Source organism: Erithacus rubecula, assembly GCF_903797595.1.
Source record: "Erithacus rubecula genome assembly, contig: scaffold_141_arrow_ctg1, whole genome shotgun sequence".
In the NCBI taxonomy this organism is placed as follows: Eukaryota; Metazoa; Chordata; class Aves; order Passeriformes; family Muscicapidae; genus Erithacus; species Erithacus rubecula.
Window position 1 is genome coordinate 668,569 of NW_027635538.1, and position 22,406 is coordinate 690,974.

At 48.9% G+C, this 22,406-nt stretch overlaps 1 protein-coding gene across 2 annotated transcripts in view; it reads left to right on the forward strand.

Moving 5' to 3' along the window:
• SFXN5 (sideroflexin 5) overlaps window positions 1-22,406 on the forward strand; it is a 69,230-nt gene that overhangs the window by 19,984 nt on the left and 26,840 nt on the right. For both annotated transcript variants that reach the window (XM_079333110.1, XM_079333109.1), the window contains exons 4-9: window positions 6,741-6,767; window positions 8,314-8,368; window positions 10,240-10,265; window positions 16,621-16,674; window positions 18,977-19,033; window positions 20,092-20,157. In XM_079333110.1, the coding sequence (XP_079189236.1) occupies window positions 6,741-6,767; window positions 8,314-8,368; window positions 10,240-10,265; window positions 16,621-16,674; window positions 18,977-19,033; window positions 20,092-20,157 (285 nt within the window). The remainder of the gene's footprint in view (window positions 1-6,740; window positions 6,768-8,313; window positions 8,369-10,239; window positions 10,266-16,620; window positions 16,675-18,976; window positions 19,034-20,091; window positions 20,158-22,406) is intronic.

Below are 22,406 nucleotides of genomic sequence, written 5' to 3' on the forward strand. Positions count from 1 at the left end.
GCTTCCCCTGTTTGTGCGGTGGGATGGGGATCGGGGTGGCGCCCAAAATTAACCAGCTCAGGGTTGGGATAAACCTGCAGTGGTGGCTGGAAATAAATCCAGAGATTATGAACCCCCCGAGCTGCGTCTTGGTGACTCAGATCCCTGCAGCTCCCGGACACGGGTTTGGGGTTTTGGATCTCCCTCTTTGCTGAGGTCACAGCTGGCCGGACCTACAGCTGGAATTCTGCCTGCTCACCTGTTTTACCTACTCCCGCAGGTGAGAAATGCAAAAACACCCATCTGTGAGCGAGCAAGAGCGGCTCAACCCCCGATTCTGTACCCTCAGCATCAGGGGGAGGAAAAAAAAAATTAAAAAAAAATATAAAAATCTGCGAGCTGTGGAGAAGGCAGCGTGCTGCAGTGTCCCTTGCAGACAGACACTTGGCGTGCTGTACCACTTGTGACTTCTCACTCCTCAGCCTCTCCAAACGCACTTTTGGCAACTCGCTGCTCTGAGACTGTTTCGCTTCTCCCCCGTTGGGATGGGTGAAGTGGAAAGAGGCTCAGCGCCTTAATGGGCTCGTGTTTATTGCTGTGTGCTTGCCTCAATCAGGTTAGCAGCGGGGAGAGGCGCTCACGCTGCCCCAGACACGGCAGAGAACAGGGAATCCATCAGGGACTAAAGAGCCTCCCTTTTGGCCAGTAATGGCTTTTCCTGGCGGTGTTGATGAAGAGCGAAGAGGTCCATTTGCAGTAAACTGTAATTTTTCCCCCCTCTGGTCTCCTGCAGGATGCGATGGAGCCGGGATGGATCCTTGTGCTGCTGCTCCCTTTTTCCTGGCAGGGAAGGGACCCTTGGCTGGCCGCTTTTTGGGGTTTTCCACCCTCTGCCACCGGAATATTCCCGGTGTCGCTGAGATCGGTGGGGTTTAGGCATCATTTCACAGGACACAAGGAGGGGCTGCACCTCCAGGGAGGATCCCAGCTGCTCTCCATCACAACCCGGGTTTATTTCAGCCCGCTCAGGATTTAGGGAGTTTATCCAAAATCACCTCCAGGGAGGATCCCAGCTGCTCTCCATCACAACCCGGGTTTATTTCAGCCCGCTCAGGATTTAGGGAGTTTATCCAAAATCACATCCAGGTTACAGAGCAGATCGGTGTGGCTAAAATGGGATGGAACTGATCAGACCTGGAGCAGCCTGGTTGGATTAGGGAGATCCCACCCAAGCCAACCCATTCCATGAATCTCCAGCCCCGGTGGCTTTCAGTGAACGATCCTCCCTCTGCTGAAGCCTTTCCAGGAGAGGGCTGCGAGGATTAATTAGTTAATGTTTATTGAGTGCCGGGAGGCTGCACTGTGTTATTTCAGAGCTGACTCGGTTCTGGTTCCACCCACACCGAGTTTGGGATCTGGCAGCAGCTCCTGGTGCTGGGAATCGGCAGGACCAGGGCAGCTCTGAGAGCTGGGAAAGGGCTGGAGAATTCCTGAGGGAAATGGGAAGGGAATGGAGAATCCCTGAGGGAAATGGGAAGGGAATGGAGAATTCCTGAGGGAAATGGGAAGGGAATGGAGAATCCCTGAGGGAAATGGGAAGGGAATGGAGAATTCCTGAGGGAAATGGGAAGGGAATGGAGAATCCCTGAGGGAAATGGGAAGGGAATGGAGAATTCCTGAGGGAAATGGGAAGGGAATGGAGAATCCCTGAGGAGCTGGGAAGGGAATGGAGAATCCCTGAGGGAAATGGGAAGGGAATGGAGAATTCCTGGGGAAATGGGAAGGGGCTCAGCTGGAGCAAAGGAGGCTCAGGGACCTTGTGGCTCTGCCAGGAGGGGACACTGGGGGGATCTGGGATCTGGGACTGGACACAGGGAATGGCCCCAGGATGGAAATTGGGGAATTTCCCCATGGAAAGTGGGGTCAGGGATTGGAATGCCCAGAGAGATTTGGAGCCCCCATCCCTGGGGAATTTCCAGTCCCTGGGGATGTGGCACTTGGGGACACGGGCAGTGCTGGCAGTGCTATTGGTTGGGTGTGATTATCCTAAATCTTTTCCAACGCAAACAATTCCCTGATCCTCTGGCTCCCCTCAATGTCTCAACACTGCTCAGCCAAAGGAGTTTTCCTTTGCCTTCCAAGAGGAGCTTCAGGTGCCTCTTGTTCTGACTCACTTCAGTGTCAGGAGTTTGTCATTTATCCACCCCTGGGCTCCCTGAGCTTTGTGTGCTGAAAAACCAAAAACCCTTTCTAATGCAGATTTTAGGAGCAGGGCTGTGGGGAGATTCCCTGTGAGGAACAATAAGAGGACATAAGACAGGGCTGTTGGTGTTATCTCGTTTTCCAGGTTTATCAGGAGTGCCAGACAGTTCCATGTCTGTGAGCAGCTGGGGTTGCTCACAGATATGGAATATAACAAATAAAAAATATTTGAAAAGGAAAATATATGCAATAATATGAAAATAAATAAAAATATATAAATAAATAAAAATATAAAAAATTATAAATAAATAAAATACAGAAATAGAAAATTAAATAAAAATATAAAAATATATTAAAAATTTCCCTACCCCCTCATTTCAATCATTTGAACAGCTGGGATTATTAGGAAAGCACATCTGGGCTGGGGGCTGTCCCCTCCCTCCCCAGGGCAGCTCGGTGCTCTCCAGGAGGATGCTTTGCTGCATCCCACGTGCTGCACCACCCAATATTTGGAATTCAGCGTGGGCTGGATGATGGGAGCTGCGCTTTAATAAAACCTCCCAACCCCCGGAGTGTGAAACCACTGGCAGCTCCTGACGGGGTGCAAACTGCGGGCTGTTACCTCGCTAAAATCCGCATTTCCTGGGCGCGGGCGGGGCCAGCTGGAAGGTGAGAACATCCCTGAAGGGAACAGCTTTTGGGATGGAGCTGGACAGACCGAACAAACCAACTAAAAATACTCATTTTTGAATGATTTCCTCTTCAGCCTGGTCCTTACAAAGGGGGTTTGTGGTGTAATGGTGCCAAGTCTAACCCAAGTAAACCCCACCAAAAGGTCTCTGGATTTAAAGGATTTAAAATCTTGAGTTTTCATTCCCATGTTGGGCTCATCTACCCCGTGACTCCCAATTAGTTCTTTGTCTATAATTGTGCTTTGTCATGATGAGTGATTAGCGAGTGATTAATTTTTCTCCAGGGAGTTATTCCTGGCGTGGCACAGCCAGAGCAGGCACCCATGGATTTGGGATCAGTTCCTCAGGTGCTTTTCAACTGAAGCAGGATTGGTTTGGGACTGAAAGATGCAGATTTTTGAATCCCCTGGGTCTGTGAAATGTCCCTGTGTTTAATAGCAGCAGCTCATTAAGGAGCACTGGAACCCTCATTGCTGTTTTTATAGTGACAGGTGTTGGTGAAGAGATTGGGGCTGGATGGATTCTTTAAATAAATTCTTTATTTTTTATTTTTTTTTAAACGATCTCTAAGCTGCAATTCTGCTGCTAAATAAGGATTGCTAATGAATGTCCTGACAAGCAAAGATCACATCTATTCCCAAGATTTGTTCCAGTCCCCATCTCCTCACCACAGCTTTGGTTCTCTTCAGATTCTGGAAGTCTTGGAGACCCTGCCTTAAACATCAATAAGGTGATATTTCTGGATAAATGAATTCAGCTCCTGAGTTCATAAAATTGCAGAATCCTGGAATAGTTTGGGTTGGAAGGGACCTCACAGCCCAGCAGTGCCATGGCAGGGACACTCCCCCTGTCCTGGGTGGATCCAGCCTGGCCTTGGGCACTGCCAGGGATCCAGGGAATTCTCTGGGAATCCCAGCCCAGGCAGGAATTCCTTCCCAAGATCCCAGCCCAATCTCCCCTTTCCCAGTGGAGCCATTCCCTGTGTCCTTGTCCCCAATTCCAGCTCTCCTGAAGCCCCTGCAGGGACTCTGAGCATCCCCTGGAATTTTCCCTTCTCCAGGGAACATTCCCAGCCTGGCTCCATCCCCCTGCCCCTCCTGGTGCCCCCCTGGATCTCTGCAGCAGCTCCAGGTCCCTCCTGTGCTGGGACCCCCGAGCTCAGGGCTTGGGCTCTGCTGCAGGTGGGGACCAAAGTGGTGACTCCTCTTCGAAAAAACTGCAGGAAAATGAAAATCCTGGGAAGGACATTTGGAAATCTCTTCCATGAGTCCTGAAAAGGTCTGAGACCACCTGTGGGCAGCCTGGAGCTGATTCCTGCCCATCCATGGAGGAGCAGAGCCTGGTCTGGCCCATGAGGTGTCCCCCTGATCTGACCCAGGGGGAATTTGCAGGCTGGAGAAAATCCCTTTTCCTTTTCCCTTTTCCTCTTCCTCTCCCCCTTCCCTCTTCCTTTTTCTTTTTCTTTTTCTTTTTCTTTTTCTTTTTCTTTTTCTTTTTCTTTTTCTTTTTTCTTTTTCTTTTTCTTTTTCTTTTTCTTTTCTTTTTCTTTTTCCTCTTCCCCTTCCCTTTTCCTTTTCCTCTTCCTCTCCCCTTTTCTTCTCCCTTTTTCCTTTTCCTTTTCCTTTTCATTTTCATTTCCCTTTTCCTTCCCTCCCTTTTTTTTCTCTTTCCCCATGGAGGAGACAGTTACTTCCTATTTTAGCTGGACCCCAGCCAGAGCCTTTTCTGGCACTTTTGATGGAGAGAGGAGCATTGGGACCACATTGCTCCATCCCTCTGCTGAAATCCCCCCCAAAACAAAGCCCCGGTGGAGCTCTGGGCCAGCCAGGGCAAATCTCCGTCCAAAATCCAAACCCATCACGAGCCTGGAGTGCTTCCCCGAGCTCCGGAGAGAATTCCCCGATTTCCCAGGGGTGGGTGAGGTGGGAACGTGGCTGTTCCCCGGGATGAAATCCCAGCGAGTCCCGAGGATCCGGGGCTGGCAGGACTCAGGGAGCTGGAGCTGCTGGAAAACGCTGCAGACAGAGCAGGAATTAGAGGAGAAAGAAGTGAAAACGAGCTGGCAGGATGCTGAGGTGACTCATCAGGTGCATCTTGTGAAGTCTCTTTCGGAGAAGTAATGAAACCGCGTGTTCTAACAATATTTGCACTGCAGCAGGGAAAGGCATAAATATTGGGATCAATTAATGAAATTAGAGAATTTGACCAAAAAAGCCCTCGCGCTGGCTCAGAAACCATCCCTCTTCCTTTTTGCTGGTGTCAGTGCCTGCAGTTGGAGAGGAAAACCCTGCAGTTCTGTTTGCCACCCTGGGGAGAGGAGATCTGGGCAGCTCTGGGGTCACTGGGATGTGCTGGGAGGGCACCTGGAGCCCAGGGAATTCCTTGGAATTCACCCCTTGGAAACTGCAGCTGCCGGGCAGGCTGAGACCTGGGCATGGAGCCTCCCTCCTTTGGGTTTTGGGGTTTGAACCCACCTGCTGTTCACCACCCACAGAATGTGTCCCTTGTGTCCCCCAACCTCTGATTGTCACCTGGAAAAGGGGGAATGATGGTTTTCCTTAGAAAGGGGATTTTTCCTGTGTGTCTGTGACATTTGGATCTTCAATTCCTCATCACAAGCAGAGGAGTTCACCACAGAGATCCATTGTGGAGTGTGAGATGAGCTGGGAGTGAAATTCGGGGTTGTTGGTACCAATGGGTCGATTAATGCAATTCCCAGCAGATTAATTACCTTATTCCAACAGCATTTTAATGGATTTCTATTTGGCAATGGCAATAAACCCGAGGCTTAATTAACAGCCTGGCAATGAGGAGAACACCTGATTTGCAGGGCGTGCCCCAAACTTTGGGGTGTGTTTTGGAGGGTAAACCAGGAGCCAAAAAGAGCCATCAGCAGGAGCAGAACTGCCCGGGTTCCCCTGGCCCGGGGTTGGCTCCAGCACAGCTCTGTTGGAATAATTCCCCTGGCTCCTGGCAAGAGGATGGAGATAAATTGGAGAGAGGCAAAGGAGCCACGAGGGTGGGGAGGGATTGGCACAGGAGCCTTGCCTGGCTCAGAAAATCCCTGGGGTTTGAAATCTGAACGGGCTTCAAGGGTGGGTTTGCAGCTCTGAGTACCCGAGGGAAGAACAAACCCAGGCAGAGGTGCTGGGGCTGAGCACCAGTTTTTAACAGAAAAATTAAAAATAAAATTTAAAGCAAGTGTTGTCCCAGGATCTGCTGGGCCATGGCAGAGTCCTGGCTGTGCAGCATCTCTGGGATGATGCACATCAGCACTTGATGGGTCTGCAGGGTTTAATTTGGGTTTGGGTGGGGCTTGGCTGTGCCAGCACATCCTGGGGTCACTTCTGCTCCTCGTTCCTCTCTCCCCCATCCATCCCCACCCTCTGAGCCACCCTTGGGGGCTTTGGAGGCAACAGGGAGAGTTTTAAATGAGATTTTCCCTCTCTGTGAGCATTTTTTCAGTGTGTTTAAAAATGAAAACTCTGTTTATTCCGTTCCTTGGGAGCCCAGGGGTTGTTTGAAGAGCTCCTTGCCCCACCTCGTTCCCTCATCCTGAATTCATGCTGAATTTACCTTGAGATCTCCGTGCACACAATTTGGGATTTGTGAAGCTCTGAAGTCTGGATGTTCTTGTTCTTCCTTCCCATTTAATACAAGTTTAATGTTGTCTCCTGCTGCCCACACAGGTGTGCAGGAGCCCAGGTGTGTAAAGGATCTTTAAATCCATCCCGGTGAGCTGCAGAAAATGAAGTTTTTGTCCCAGTCCCTGGTGTTTGTTTATAACAGCAGCTAAAAGATGAATATTTGGGATAAAACTACACTGTGGGTTTTTTTTACATTTCATGTTCTCTTTTATTTTTCCAGCTGTGGGGAGCTCAAAAAATCAAACAGGTAATACACTTTTAAAATGTTTTCCATTTTCCTTATTATTTTCAAGTATTGCTGCTTTTTCCTGCCTTCCCTCATTCCCTTTGCCAGTTGCTGTTTTGCTTTCCCATGGAAATGTAAATGCAGAGAACACTGCCATCAAAGAGCCTGATTTTTATATATATATATATATTTATATATTTTGATGTCTTCATTTTCTCCTTCCTGTCTAGTCAAGAGCTTTCTTGTCTCCAGTTTTTTGCAAATAGTTTGACAGTTCCTTGGGAAGGTTTGTGCCTGTGCTGTACCTTCCTCCCTTCAATCCCAGATCCTTGGGGAATTGATTTTTCCTTCCCAGTTAATTTCAGTGCAGCCTCCTGGGCTTGTCAGAAAATGGGGGGGGGGGGGGGGGGGGGGTAAAAATGGGCCAAAAATGGGCTGTTCATCAGTAAAGCAGATTTAGGAATTTAGGGAGGTTGGGATCTGCAGATGTTAAGGTTGGGTTTTGTGGAAAATCCAGGTGTGGGGTTTTTTGGGTGTCCCTTGTGGTGCCACCCAGGGAGGGCTGGACCTGCCAGCTCGTGCTGCAGCAGGGGGGGAGAAATTCTGGGATGGGATCCTGGGTCTGAATCCACACCTGGGATGGGATCCTGGGTCTGAATCCACACCTGGGATGGGGAGAAATTCTGGGATGGGATCCTGGATCTGAATCCACATCTGGGATGGGATCCTGGATCTGAATCCACACCTGGGATGGGGAGAAATTCTGGGATGGGATTCACTCCTGCAGAGGGGAGAAGTTTTAGAATGGAATCTACACCTGCAGTGAGGAGAAATTGCTGGAACTGAATCCACACCTGCATTGAGGAGAATTTTCTGGGATGGGATCCACACCTGCAGTGAGAAATTCCTGAACTGAATCCACACACCTGCACTGGGGAGAAATTCTGGGCTGGGATCCACGTCTGGACTGAGATCTACACCTGCACTAGGGAGAATTTCTGGGCTGGGATCCACTCCTGGAATGGGGACAATTTCTGGGGTCTGAATCCACACCTGCAGTGAGAAGCTCCTGGCCCAGTCCCTCCACTGTGTTTTGTTTTTCTTGGGGGTTTCCCCTGTGTCCCCTTTGCTTCCCCAGCAGGATAAAGGGATTTTTCCCCTCATCCCCCAATCCACAGCTCTGCCCTCCCCATCCAGGGCTTTTCCCAGTTTTCCTACCCAGGACATTTCAGCCTCAATGCAGCTGCTGGGACAGAAAATAATTTTCCTTTTCCCTCCTAAATCTGCCTTTTCTGGGGTTCAGGTACAGCTTTGAGTGGCTTTTGGGGACAGACACCAGAGGAAGAGCCACTCTTTGTATGTGAGGGTCAATTATTTCCCCCCAAATGATTAATTGAAGTTAATTACAGTGGGGAGGGAGCCCAAGCCCCCTTTGGTGGGAGCTGTGAAATGCAGGAGGGTCCAGGGTGGGGCAATGCCAGGGCTCTGTGCTCAGGGAGCTGTTTGGAGCTGGGGGTGGCTCTGCTGTCCCTGTCCCTCACGGGGTGTCTCTGGTGACATTTTCCAGGCCATCATCCACCCTGACACCAACGAGACCATCTTCATGCCATTCCGAATGTCAGGTAGGCCCTGGGGGCACAGGGTCCTGGGGGGCTCTGCTCTGCTGCAGCACCTCTGCAGCACCTCTGCAGCACCTCTGCTGCACCTCTGCTGCAACTCTGCTGCACCTCTGCAGCACCTCTGCAGCACCTCTGCTGCACCTCTGCTGCACCTCTGCTGCAACTCTGCTGCACCTCTGCAGCACCTCTGCAGCACCTCTGCTGCAACTCTGCTGCAACTCTGCTGCACCTCTGCAGCACCTCTGCTGCACCTCTGCTGCATCTCTGCTGCATCTCTGCAGCACCTCTGCTGCACCTCTGCTGCATCTCTGCTGCATCTCTGCTGCACCTCTGCAGCACCTCTGCTGCACCTCTGCTGCAACTCTGCTGCACCTCTGCAGCACCTCTGCTGCACCTCTGCAGCACCTCTGCTGCACCTCTGCTGCATCTCTGCCAGCATCCAGACCAGGCTAGGTAGAATTCCCAACACCAGAATCCCTTTGCAGGCAAGAAAAATGAAGAAAATGAAGATCCTAAATTCCACTGTGAGATTTAGTGCTTTGTCTTCCCTTTTCCTTTTCCTTTTCCTTTTCCTTTTCCTTTTCCTTTTCCTTTTCCTTTTCCTTTTCCTTTTTCCTTTTCCTTTTCCTTTTCCTTTCCCTTTTCCCTTTTCCTTTTTCCTTTTCCTTTTCCTTTTTCCTTTTCCTTTTCCTTTTCCTTTTCCTTTTCCTTTTCCTTTCCCTTTCCCTTTCCCTTTCCCTTTCCTTCCCTTTTCCCTTTTCCCTTTTCCCTTTTCCCTTTCCCCTTTTTCCTTTCCCCTTTTTCCCTTTCCTTTCCCCATGGAGGAGTCAGTCATTTCCTATTTTAGCTGCCCCCCAGCCAGAGCCTTTTCTGGCATTTTTGATGGATCTCTCACTATTTGGAACATTTGAATTTTGCAGTAAATGGCAAAACTTGCTGCCCACAGTTTCAGGGGTGTAGAATAAAGGTCAGCAGCTTGATCCAGCCTCAGTGATGAGGAGGAGGGGGCTGGGGGTTTATTCCCAGGCAGGATGATGATGATGATGATGATGATGATGATGATGATGATGATGATCCCTGCTTTTCCCTGTTTATGGTGTCTGTCAGCCCCAGCACTGGGGTTCCAGGGAGGATCAGCTTCTCTGTGCCTTAATGAGCTGATTCATGATTAAAAATTGCCTCCCCTCCCCTCTTTGGGGTGCTCAGGCTCTCAGCAGCTCCTCTGGCAATGCCAGTGCAGCCCTGGTGCGTTTACCAAGGATTTATTTAAATAATCAGTTTGATTAATTAATTAATTAATTAATTTGTTTAAACAATCAATTTTTTCCATGGTTTTGGGTGGGACATCATCACCTGATTTGGGCAAGATGAACAGGGCTGGGGGGTTTTGGGCTCAGTTTTTTGGGGATGCTGCAGGACCCTCTGCTTTGCTGCCTTGTCCTCTCTTTGTCTCCCAAATTTTTTTCTTCCTCTCAGGACTTTGCCCTTTTTGGTTGTAGATTGGATGCAGGAAGTGAATTCAGGAATATTGGGAAAGATGCTCTGAGACCTTCTAGTGGAAGTCAGGGAGATGAATTATAATTAGCACAGGAATTGGCAGCCACAGCAGGGGAAAAATGTGAAGCTTTTGATTTCTGTGGTGCTCAATAAAATTGGAGAGGAAGACTTTAGAGAGCTTTAATATCAAATAAAGGGTTGGGAGAGCAGGAGGATGCTGCAGTTGTTGGTTGGTGCATCAGGTGGAGCTCCAGGAGGTGCCAGGAGTGGCTTCTCCCTTAAACTGGGCCATTATTTAAAATATTTTTTTTTTAATTAAATATTATTTGAAATATTTTTCAATTAAAACCTGTTAATTTCTGGTTTTCCCCCCACAGGTTACATTCCCTTTGGAACCCCCATTGTAAGTATTTGGTTGTGGGCACCCAGAAATTCATTTTTCTCACCTTCTCAGCACCTTGGGATATTCCCCAGGATTCCCACCTTCCCCAGCTCCTGTTTGCCATGGAAAACCCTCCCTCAGCTTGGGGGGATTTAATCTGTTATGAGAGGTTTTATCTATTAATATATTGAAATTATTAATCTATTTTCTATCAGGCTATTGATTAATTTAACCAATCTCTATTTGAGGTTATTTATCTGCTGTTGAGGTTATTTATTTATTCATACAGAGAGGATTTTTATCTCCTATTCATGAATTAACACAATCTCTGAGGTTATTTATCTATTATTGAGGTTATTTCTCTATCAATATATTGAGGTTATTTCTTTATCAATATATTCAGGTTGTTTGTCTCCTATTGAGATTATTTATTAATATATTGAAGTTATTTGCCTATTATCTATCAGGTTATTGATTAATTAAACCAGCCCCTGTGTGAGGTTATTGATCTGCTATTGAGGTTATTTATCTGTTAATATATTGATGTTATTTATCTATTATTAAGGGGTTTTAATCCATTAATGTGTTATTTATCTATTATTGAGGTTATTTCTCTATCAATATATTGAGGTGATTTATTTATTATCAGGCTATTGATGAGTTAAACCAACCCTGTTTGATCTATTGAGATTATTTATTGATTAATATTTTGATGTTATTTATCTACTATAGACCAGGTTATTATGAATTAGCCCAATCTCTATTTGAGGGTATTTATCTCCTATTGAGGTTATTTATCTGTTAATATATTGAGGATATTTATCTCCTATTTATGAGTTAATTTATGAATTGCCACAACCTCTGAGGGTATTTATTTGTCTGTTATTGAGGTTATTTCTCTGTCAGTATATTGAGGTTGTTTATCTATTATTAAGGGGTTTTTATCCATTAATGTATTGAAGTTATTTATCTGTTATTGAGGTTATTTCTCTATCAATATATTGAGGTTATTTATTTATTTTCTATCAGGTTATTGATTAATTAAATTGACCCCTATTCAAGGTTATTTATCTTCTATTTAGATTTTTTTTTTTTTTTTCATATAGAGAGGTTATTTTTTTATTAAATATCAGGTTATTGTGAATTAACCCAACCCCTATTTGAGGTTATTTATCTTCTATTTAGATTTATTTTTTTCATATAGAGAGGTTATTTTTTATTATCTATCAGGTTATTGATGAATTAAACCAATCCCTGTTCGAGGTTATTTATCTCCTATTGAGGTTATTTATATTTTAATACGGAGAAGATATTTTTTATTAAATATCAGGCTGTTGTGGATTAACTCAGCCCCTATTTGAGATTGTTTATCTCCCACTGAGGTTATTTATTTATTCATACAGAGAGGCTATTTTTTATTATCTATCAGGTTATTGTGGATTAACCCAGCCTCTGTTTGAGGTTATTTATCCATTTAACCTCAATCTCCTTCAGCATCTTCATCTTTCCCTCTGCAAATGTGACCCCTGCAACTCTCAGATTTCGTTTTTGGACACTTTTATTTTGCATTTCTGCGGTTTGAGGGTCTCCCCCAGTGTGAGGAGCTCCAGCTCAGGCTGGTTCTGTGTGCTCTGTTTGGGTGAATTAAAGCAGAGAGTGCTCTCCTGAGCTTGTGGCTGAGGGTGGGGCTAATTCTCCTTTTTTTGGGGGGAATTTTGGGGGTGTCTGGGTGCTCTCCATGGCCAAAGGCAGCAGGGAGGGAATTCTGTTCTGCTCCTGCTGGAACCTCAGCTCATCCCAGCAGGAATGGTTCCTTTAGCCCAGTCTGGTGGGAAACTGAGGCACAGTTTGCCCCCCCCAAAAAATTGCTGTCACTTGATCCCCAAAACCACCAGCTCTCGGTTCAGCTCACCCCATCCTTCAAATGGCTGAAGGAGCAAAATACACTGAATTTAATCTCAAGCCCAGTGGCACTCCAGGCTTGGCTCAAGGCTGTCACCCTTCCCTGCAGTGACAACGACGAGGGTGGTGACCCCAAACCCAGGATCTGTGGGGCTGCTGCTGTTTGTTGTGGTGGGTGAAGCTCTGGTGGGAACTTTGTGTGGGGCATTTTGAAAGAAAAGGTTAAACAAAAACGAGTTAACGATCAAATTGACAATGAAATCGGCCCCAATCCAGAGCTGTCAGAGGAGCTGAGAGCTGTCAGATGAGCCCAATTTCAGGAGCTGTAAAGGATAAACTGGAACCTCTTGTCATTTAGGAAAAAAAAAAAAAAAAAGGAAAAAAAAAAAACCCAAACGTTTCAAATGTTAAAATTAAAATGTAACATTTATGCCAATCGATCTGTGAAATTTAGTGACAAAATTGGCAGCCTGCTCCAGCATAAAAACAGTTTGAGTCTTGTGTTCCACAAAGGGGGATGGGATTTCCTCAAGAGAGGCTGCTGGGCTCATCCTTGTCCCCAAGGGGGGATTTGTCCTTGTCCCCAAGGGGGATTTGGGATGTGGAGCCGTGACTGGGGTTGGGATCTGCAGTTCAGGGCTGTCCTGACATACCCCAGGGGTATTTCCCCTGCTGGATAATCCACTCTGGGGTAGCTCATTGTGCAGGGGATGAGGATTTGTAGCAATAATGGGATTTTCACTCCCCTGACACTCCAAATCCCAGGAATGTTTGTTCTTCCCTGTCCTGGGCTTTGCCTCTCCATCCTCTCCGGGCTGGGTTTGGGGCTGAGCTCAGAGCAGAGAGGGGATGGGATGTGTGTGAGTGTGCAGGGTCTGGCTTTGCCCTTTTTCCCTGTTCCCAGCCCAGCAGGGAGCAGATCCAGGCTCTGGAATTCTGTCCCTGCAGGGCTGGGATGTGTGTGAGTGTGCAGAGTCTGGCTTTGCCCTTTTTCCCTGTTCCCAGCCCAGCAGGGAGCGGATCCAGGCTCTGGAATTCTGTCCCTGCAGGGCTGGGATGTGCAAAGCAGCTGCTGGGCTGGAGCCCCTTCCCCAGGCTGCTGTTTCCTCCTCTGTGGGGAGGAAGATTTATCCAGGTTTAGGAAATTCAGTTTGAACTTGGCACTGAGGACAGGGTCCTGCTGCCCCCACAGCTTTTAGCACCTGATTTACCCCAAAAATCAGGGTTTGGATGATGGTTTTAAAGAAGCTCTAAGAGCCAGGTGGGAATGTGGGGCTGTCCCACCTGAGGCAGGGTTTGGGGTTTGAGCTGGGCTGCTCAGAGCTCCCTGATGTCCAAGGGGTGGCTTTGGGGCCACCACGGCCCCTTCACACCTGATCACCCATTAAATTCAGGCACTGACACTTCGCCAGTGTTTAGGAGCTCTTTTTCCATTTTTTCTTTTTTTTTATATATTTTGTTTTCCCTTCTTAGTTATTTTTTCCCCCTGACAGTAATTAAAAGTGAAATTGTACATTTCTTGACAGACTCTCGCACATATGGAGAGTTTGCATTTAAACGTGCCTCTTTCAGTCATACAGATTTTGGGTGCTCTTTTTTCTTATTTATTCCTTCCCTTTCCCGCCGGAATCTTCCCCCGGCGCTCAGCCCCAGCCTCTGCCTGGCCCTGGCTGGTCTCTGGGCTGTGCCATCCTGCTGGCTCTGGGGACACGAGGTGGCCAAGGGCCAGCGAGGCCCCGGCCCCGCGCCTCGTTTGGGGCTGCGCTAATTAATGCCGAGCTCCGCGTGGGGGAACGCAGCCGCAAATTAGTGGGAGCTGGATCTGGGCCAGGGAACAAAGTCACTGCAACTCCACGAGAGTGGGAGGAAAAGCTGGAGGAGGAGGAGGAGGAGGGACAGGAGATGGGAATGAAACGAGGCCGCACGAGCACTGTCCCCTTTTTGTGGCGCTTCTCCCAACGGAGGAATTTCCTCCTCTCCAGATGTGCTCCAGGTCACCCCTGCCCCAGGGGGAGCCTCCTCCCTCTGTCCTGGTTTAAGGACAGGTGTCTGCCAATAAAACCAGAATCTTCTCTTTGAAATGGAGAATGTAAACCCCCTCCCTCCAAATTATTATAATTTTGAAATTAAGGGGCTCTCAGGCAAAGATATGGGAATTAGGAATAACAGTTCTTCACTAGGAAAATTAAAATAGCAATGCAGTATTACACAGAACAATCCCAGCCCTGCCAGAGTCAGAATCCAAGCTGGCACAGTCAGTCAGTCAGGGTGGTGGCACAGTCCCATTCCATGGTGCTGCATCCTCCTGCAGGGGCAGATGTGGCTCAGCTGGAGCAGTGCTCCTGGAGAAGGGGCAGTTTCCTCTGAAGCTCCAGGGATGATGTGCAAGGGTCTGGCTTTCCTCTGGGATCCAGTGGAAAGGCTGCTCTGGTGTTCCAAATGTCAGTTTTTCTCTGGGTAGGAAAGGCTTGGCTCCTGCCCTGGCTGGAGCATCTCCCAGTGGGATGATGGAATTTTATCAGCCATGCCCTGGGACTCAGTGGCCATGAACAGGAGATATCTGCTGGAGGGAGGATGGGCTGTGGGAAGATAAAGATGATTGCCCAGCTGGTTTTTAACAATGGCCCATTAACAGGAGATATCTCCCACAGGGATAAGATTCACTGCCACACCCACTTTTTAACAATGGCCCATTAACAGGAGATATCTCCCACAGGGATAAGATTCACTGCCACACCCAGTTTTTAACAATGGCCCATTAACAGGAGATATCTCCCACAGGGATAAGATTCACTGCCACACCCAGTTTTTAACAATGGCCCATTAACAGGAGATATCTCCCACAGGGATAAGAGTCACTGCCACACCCAGTTTTTAACAATGGCCCATTAACAGGTGATACCTGCTGGGTGAAGGGTGGGTCATGGAAAGGTAAAGATGACTGCCCCAGCTGGTTTTTAACACCTGAGCCAGTAACAGGAGATATCTGCTGGAGGGAGGATGGGCTGTGGAAGATAAAGATGATTGTCCAGCTGGTTTAAAGATGCCCATGAGCAGAGAATGTGTGCCAGGAGATCAGGGGCACTGCCCCACCCAGATGGGACAGAACACACATTGCTGGACATTCCTGCCCTGCAGCCCCAGACACCTTCCCAAATTCCTGTGAAGAAACTGAGGGGGAAATCCCTGGGGAATATCTGATCTGGGAATGAACTCGTGGCTTTCCTGCCCTGGCATTGCGCGCGGGCTGGGAACGAGCGGGTGGGATCGAGGAGCTGCTCAAGGTCTCTCTCCCTGGGGTTTTACAGCCAGAAAACTCCTCCAGAAATTTGGGGTGGGTGTTCAGGGCTCAGGGAGTGATGGCAAGGATTGTTTTGTCTTGCTGAGGATTTGTTGTCCTGCCTGTGTTTGTTGTGTTGATCGTTGGGATCCCCTTCCTGCATCCCTTTTCTTCTTCAGCTTGTTATGCTCTGGAAGGAAAAATGGTCTTAAACTAGGAAAAAATGGTCCTAAACAGGGAAGAAATGGCCATAAACCAACAACAACTGCCTTAAACCAGGAAAAATGGTCCTAAAACAAGATAAGTGGCCCTAACCAGGAAAAATGGCCCCAAACCCAGGAATGTGGCCCTAAAACAGGAAATTGCCCCTAAACCAGGAAGAAATGGCTTTAAACCAGAAAAAATTGCCCTAAACCAGGAAAAACTGCCTCAAACCTGGACAAACTGCCTTAGACCAGGAAACATGACATTAAACAAAAAAAATGGCCCTAAACGAGGAAAAAAATGTCCTAATTCAGGAAAAATTGCCCTAAAACAAAAAATATGCCCCTAAACCACAGGAAAATGGCCCTAAAATAAGAAAAGCTGGCTTAAACCAGGAAAATATCAATTAATTAAAATTAATTCAAATTAAAGCCAGGCTCCCAAACAGGAGCAGAGTTCTCCCAGGTGGCTCTGGTGTCCTCAGGTGTTCCAGTGGGATTTTTTCCTGCTACCCCAAGCAGGGAATGTGCCAAAGGGAAATGTGAACCCCCAAACAGTGACAGCTTTGAACTCTTGCCTTCGTGCAGCATTTGTGTTTCCTTCCAGAAATAGCTGGGTTAGGGAATTGTTGGGATTTTAATGGGATCTTTGGGCAGTGTCAGCTGCCAGGGGATTTTCAGGGTGTATCACAAGCTGATAACATTATATGATTTTAACATTAATAAGATAATTAATTTAATTTAATTAGATAATTAAAGGTGCAGAGTTTTCAGGGGCAGTGACATCAGCCAGTTCCACCCCTGGAAAACAGAGAGACAGGAGGCTGATAACAACTGGGATGGCAAAAAAATAACGGGAATGAAATGAAGCCAGAAATGAGGATAATTTATTCAAGTGCCTGGAATATCAGCTTGGCTGTTTGCACGCCTGGAAAAGCACGGGGAGCAAAGCAGGGATGGTTTAATCCTGAGAGAATCTCTTCCCTTGCAGGTTGTTGGTCTTCTCCTGCCCAACCAGACCTTGGCCTCCACGGTGTTCTGGCAGGTAACTCCAAGGGAGGGGTGGGGATGTGGGCAGGGCAGAGCTGAGGTGTGCCCAGGGCACAGGCTGATGTTTTAGGGACAGGATGTGCCTGGATGCATCCAGGGAAATGCCTGGAAGGAGCTGGAAACAAATCTTGGCTCCTCTTTTCATCTCACACCTTCCTGTGCCATGGTGGGAAAGAGGCAGAACAGGGCAGCACCAAAAATCAGCTTTTTGGAGTAGTTTTGTCCGGGTTTAAATGGTTCCTCCATTTGTGGATCATGGAAGTGTTGGCCCTGAACTCACACATCTGCCTTAGGAGGACAAGGAGTTGGGATTTTCCTTGGGGGAGAAAAGATGTTGGAAGGGCAAACATCTGTGCAGGGCTGGGGATGATGGGACTCCTGGGAATCTCAGTTCCCAGGACTTTTGGGAATAGGAGTGTATGGCACAGCCCAGGACTCTGCATTCAGTCTGCTACAGGAACTTTGGGAGGAAATAATGTGTGTGTAGGGAGGTGCTGGTGTGATTTCCCATTAAAATTCTGGGAATTAAGAGTAAGGGGAGGAAGCAGGCAGGGGAATGAGATCCATAGTAAACACACCACGAGCGCGGTTCCAGCGCCAGCTGAGACGAAGGAACGAGTTATTTTCAGCTCCTTTCTGGTGGCAAATGTATTTTATTGTCTGCAGTGTGAGTGGGGATGGAGCTGTGCAGCCAGGGAGGCTCTGAGCAGGGTGGGATGTGCCTGGAGCGTGGGGAAGGTGGGACAATGTGCCAGGAATTTGGGATTTGCCTGGGAGCTGTCCTGGGTGGCAGAGGAGGGGGAGCTGGGCATGTCCTGAGTCACTCAGGGGTTTGAAGGGCACTCCCTGCCCTGTTTAGGGACATCTGGGAGGGAATCTCAGACTGGTTTGGGTGGGAAGGGACCTTAAATCCCACCCCAGGAGGGCAGGGACACCTCCCACCATCCCAGGCTGCTCCCAGCCCCAGTGTCCAGCCTGACCTTGGGCATTCCCAGGGACTGGGGCTGCCCCAGCTGCTCTGTTCCAGTGCCAGTTTAATGCCAAGCTGGGGTAGCTGCTCATCTCCTGCTCCTGTGACCCTCTGGGAGCCTCTGGAGCTCAGGAAGTTCCTGCTGGAATGGCAGCTGGGCTTTTGCTGGATCCTGCCTGCCCTTGGATTTGGCCAGCACACCGGGAGAAATTTCTTCACATTGAGGGTGGCTGGATATTGGAAGGTGCTGCCCACAACAGTGCCCATCCCTGGAGGTGTCCAAGTGTCCTGGTTTGCAGGACAGGTGTCTGCCAATAAAGGCAGGAGCTTCTCTTTGAAATGGAGAATGTAAACCCCCTCCCTCCAAATTATTATAATTGTGAAATTAAGGGGCTCTCAGGCAAAGATCTGTGAATTAGGAATAACAGTTCTTCACTAGGAAAATTAAAATAGCAATGCAGTATTACACAGAACAATCCCAGCCCTGCCAGAGTCAGAATCCAAGCTGGCACAGTCAGTCAGTCAGGGTGGTGGCACAGTCCCATTCCATGGTGCTGCATCCTCCTGCAGGGGCAGATGTGGCTCAGCTGGAGCAGTGCTCCTGGAGAAGGTGCAGTTTCCTCTGAAGCTCCAGGGATGATGTGCAAGGGTCTGGCTTTCCTCTGGGATCCAGTGGAAAGGCTGCTCTGGTGTTCCAAATGTCAGTTTTTCTCTGGGTAGGAAAGGCTTGGCTCCTGCCCTGGCTGGAGCATCTCCCAGTGGGATGATGGAATTTTATCAGCCATGCCCTGGGACTCAGTGGCCATGAACAGGAGATATCTGCTGGAGGGAGGATGGGCTGTGGAAGATAAAGATGATTGCCCAGCTGGTTTAAAGATGCCCATGAGCAGAGAATGTGTGCCAGGAGATCAGGGGCACTGCCACACCCAGGTGGGACAGAATTCACATTGCTGGACATTCCTGCACTGCAACCCCAGATCCCAAGGAACACCTGGACGTGGCACTCAGTGCTCTGGGCTGGGGACAAGCTGGGGATTGGTGACCTTGGAGGGATTTTCCAGCCTCAGTGATCCTGGGATTCTGTGAGATTTCAACCCCACAGCACTAGATGGGGGCAGGAAGGAGCTGCCCACCAGCATCCAGGCAAGCAGAGCTGCCCTTGGACACCTTGGGATTTCCCTCCTGCATCAAACCAGGCCTGCATCAAACCCCTGCCCCAGCACGGTGCTGAGCTGGGAGCAGCCCCCAGGCTGCTGAGTCTCCCCTCAGAGCTGCCAGGGTGGGGTTGTTCTGTCTGTGAGCTGAGCTGTGTCTCCTCTGCCCGCAGTGGTTGAACCAGAGCCACAACGCGTGTGTCAACTATGCAAACCGCAACGCGAGCAAGGTGAGCAGCCTGGGGACACCCCTGCCTGCCCCCGCCCCACACCTCCCAGGGGCCTGGGGACACCCCTGCCTGCCCCCGCCCCACACCTCCCAGGGGCCTGGGGACACCCCTGCCTGCCCCCGCCCCACACCTCCCAGGGGCCTGGGGGCCCAGGCTGGCCACTGTCCCCTGCTGGGGCTCAGTGCCACCAGCACGAGGGTCTGGGAATGGCCGAGGAGCAGAAATGGGGCATTGGAGCTGAACCAGCTCCTGGCTGGTCTGGAACGGTTGGACTGGGGTCTAATTGGCACGGAGCAGGGTGGTGCCTGGGGGAAGCAGGAGCAAACTCCAGGATCCCATCTGCAGGATCCCATCCCATCACTGCTGGCAGCAGTGGGAAGTGCTGGGAATGGGATGTGCTGGGAATGTCCCTGGGATGTGCTGGGAATGTCCCTGGGATGTCCCTGGGATGTGCTGGGAGTGTCCCTGGGAGTGTCCCTGGGATGTGCTGGGTATGTCTCTGGGATGTTCCTGGGATATGCTGGGAATGTCCCTGGGATGTTCCTGGGATGTGCTGGGAATGTCCCTGGGATGTTCCTGGGAATGTTCCTCCTCCCCTCCTTCTCCTCAGCCTCCATTCATCCCGTGTTGGGATGTGGGAAGCTGAGCTGGAATCCATCCAGCTCATTGAGAGAACATTTCACAGACAAAATATTGACTGTGGCGAGTTTGGGGTTCAGCACTCGAGGGTAGAAATGCTAATTTGGTACCATTTGCTGAATTTCACTCACATCCTTCCTTTGAGCTGCTATTATTATAATTTCCTGATGCCAATTAATTTTCCATTCCCTGTAACCTTGCTCGGGAGGCCACGATTTCCTCGCTCTTGCCTCTCGGGATGACAGACCATGTGTCACAGAACAATATGACAAAATGAAACCTGTCTCTGCTTTGAAACAAATACACCAGAAACAAAACAAACAAACAAAAAAAACCCCAAACTGGGGAGGGGGAAATGGGTTGAATATTAATAACCAGAAGTTTGTTTATTGAAAATGTGTTTTGTTTTTCTCTCCAAGCCTTCTCCGACGTCCAAGTTCATCCAGGGCTACTTGGGAGCTGTCATAAGTGCTGTCTCAATAGCAGTGGGTAACTCTTTATATCTCTGCATTCCATGGCTCAGGGGCTGCTTGGGAGGTGTTTTTGGGTTGCCAAGCATGTTTTTATCTTTGAATTCTCTCAAGTCCATCTTGGTAATGCAGTCAGTGAGGTGTGGCTGTGCCTGCATGGCCGAGCTTCCAGCAGGACCAGAACCAGTGACCTGCATTAAAATTCAGTGATTAATGCCATTAATAGCAGCTCCTAATGACCCACCTTGGACTCACTGCTGGCCCCCAGCAGGGTGTTTAAAGCATTCTTCATGGGCAGACCCAGAGCTCTTAATTTTGGACTTTTCCTGCTGAACCAGAATCCCACCCAGCACCTCCTGCTCTGTGCTCTGTTACTCTCTGAACCCCTGCATTAATTGGTGGTGGATTAATTAACCAGGCTGAGTTGGAGACCTCGAGGCTGCAGAGCCCTGGGTGCTAGGAGAGGAGAGGAGAGTTCTGGAATGTTCTCTGGAGATGGAATTGCATCTTCTCCTGTGGATGTGTTTCGAGCTGGAGCTGGTGTTCAGGTCATGGCATGGAATCCTGGAAGGGTTGGGTGGGAAGGGACCTTAAATCCCATTAAATCCCATTAAATCCCATTAAATCCCATTAAATCCCACTCATTCCCACCCCATCCAGGGCAGGGACACCTCCCACTGTCCCAATGTTCAGCCTGGCCTTGGGCCCTGCCAGGGATCCACAGCAAATCTGGGAATCCCATCTCTAATATCTCTCTTTCTATGTTTGTAATTTATTTTTATCCCACTCTCCCCCCACCAGCCTCTTTCCTGCCTTTTCTTTTGCTCCCTCATTTTACTGCTGTTCTGAACAGAGTGATGATATAATTTTTTCCCCCCTCATTTGAGTGGATTCCTGGGATTGGGCTCCAATTCCTGATATCTGGCTGCTGTTCCTGCTGGTGGTGCATGAAGTGCAATTAATACCAGCTGGTTTTCCTAAACAAGGCAAACAAAGGCAGGCAGAAGTAAAAAGACTTGAGAAAGACCAAGTATGTTTTAAATGTTTGGAATTTTTTTATTCCCCCCAGTATTTCAGTGCCAAGAGCTGCACAGATCAGGGGGGATGTGATGAGACAGAAACTCTTTCCAGCTGACACACTCACTTTTACTCTGCTATTTTTCACACTTTTAGAAGGTTAAAAAAGCTGCATGAAGCCTATTTTATGGGTAATAGTTGCTTTTTAGAGATTTTAATTTTGTGTAGATAATAATTATTGAAGACAATTTGATTATTCCTATATGGAAGAAGATTTCTTTTGCCCAGGGAATTTGGGGCTGCCCCATCCCTGGCAGTGTCCAAGGGCAGGTTGGAACACCCTGGCACTGAAGGTGTCCCTGATGATGATGAGATGAGATGGGATGAGAGGGGATTTTTCCAGCCCCACCCATTCCAGGATTTCCCAATTTCAGATCCCAGCTCCATTGTTGTGGCATTGCTGATCCCTTTTGGGCTCAGCTCTTCAGGGCTTTGGCCTTAGGCTCAGACTTCTCCCTGGGGGCAGAAGTGACTCTTGGGGCTGTGCTGAAAGGTCTGGAATTAAAAACCAGCCCAAGAACCAGGAGCAGCCATTCCCTGTTCCCTGCACTGGCACTGCTGGGGTGGCCTCCTCTGGAGTCACTCTTGGGCTCTCCTTGAAGCCTCTCTCAGTTTTCTGTGGGACTCTGTTGGGATTGGAGCTTTCAGTTTTTCAATTCAATCCCATTCCTTCTCTTTCCAGTAATCTCATTCCTTCTCTTTCCAGCAATCCCATTCCTTCCCATTCCAGCAATCCCATTTCTTCCCATTCCTTCCCTTTCTACCATTCCCTTCCCATCAGTCCAAATCCTTCCCGCACCATCAATCCCTCTCCTTCCCTTCCCATCAATCCCAATCCTTCCCACACCAGCAATCCCATTCCCTGCATTCCCATTAATCCCACTCCTCCTCTTCCCATCAATCCCATTCCCTCCTTTCCCATCCATCCCATCAATCCCCCTCCTTCCCATGCCCTGGTCTCCCCATCCCGGGGCTGCTCCTCCTTCCCTGCCCACGCTGCACTCTCACTCATTTCTCACTCTGCTCCCCAGGTGCAGGTGTCCCTGCAGGTTTTCCAATCCCATTCCCTGTTCCTGATAATTGTCTGTGAGCTGTGCTGACAGCCTGTGAATGGGCTGTGATGTCCATCAGCAGCCTGGGCTGCAGCCTCCCCTGACTGGGCTCTGTCCTGCCCAGGGCAGCAGAAA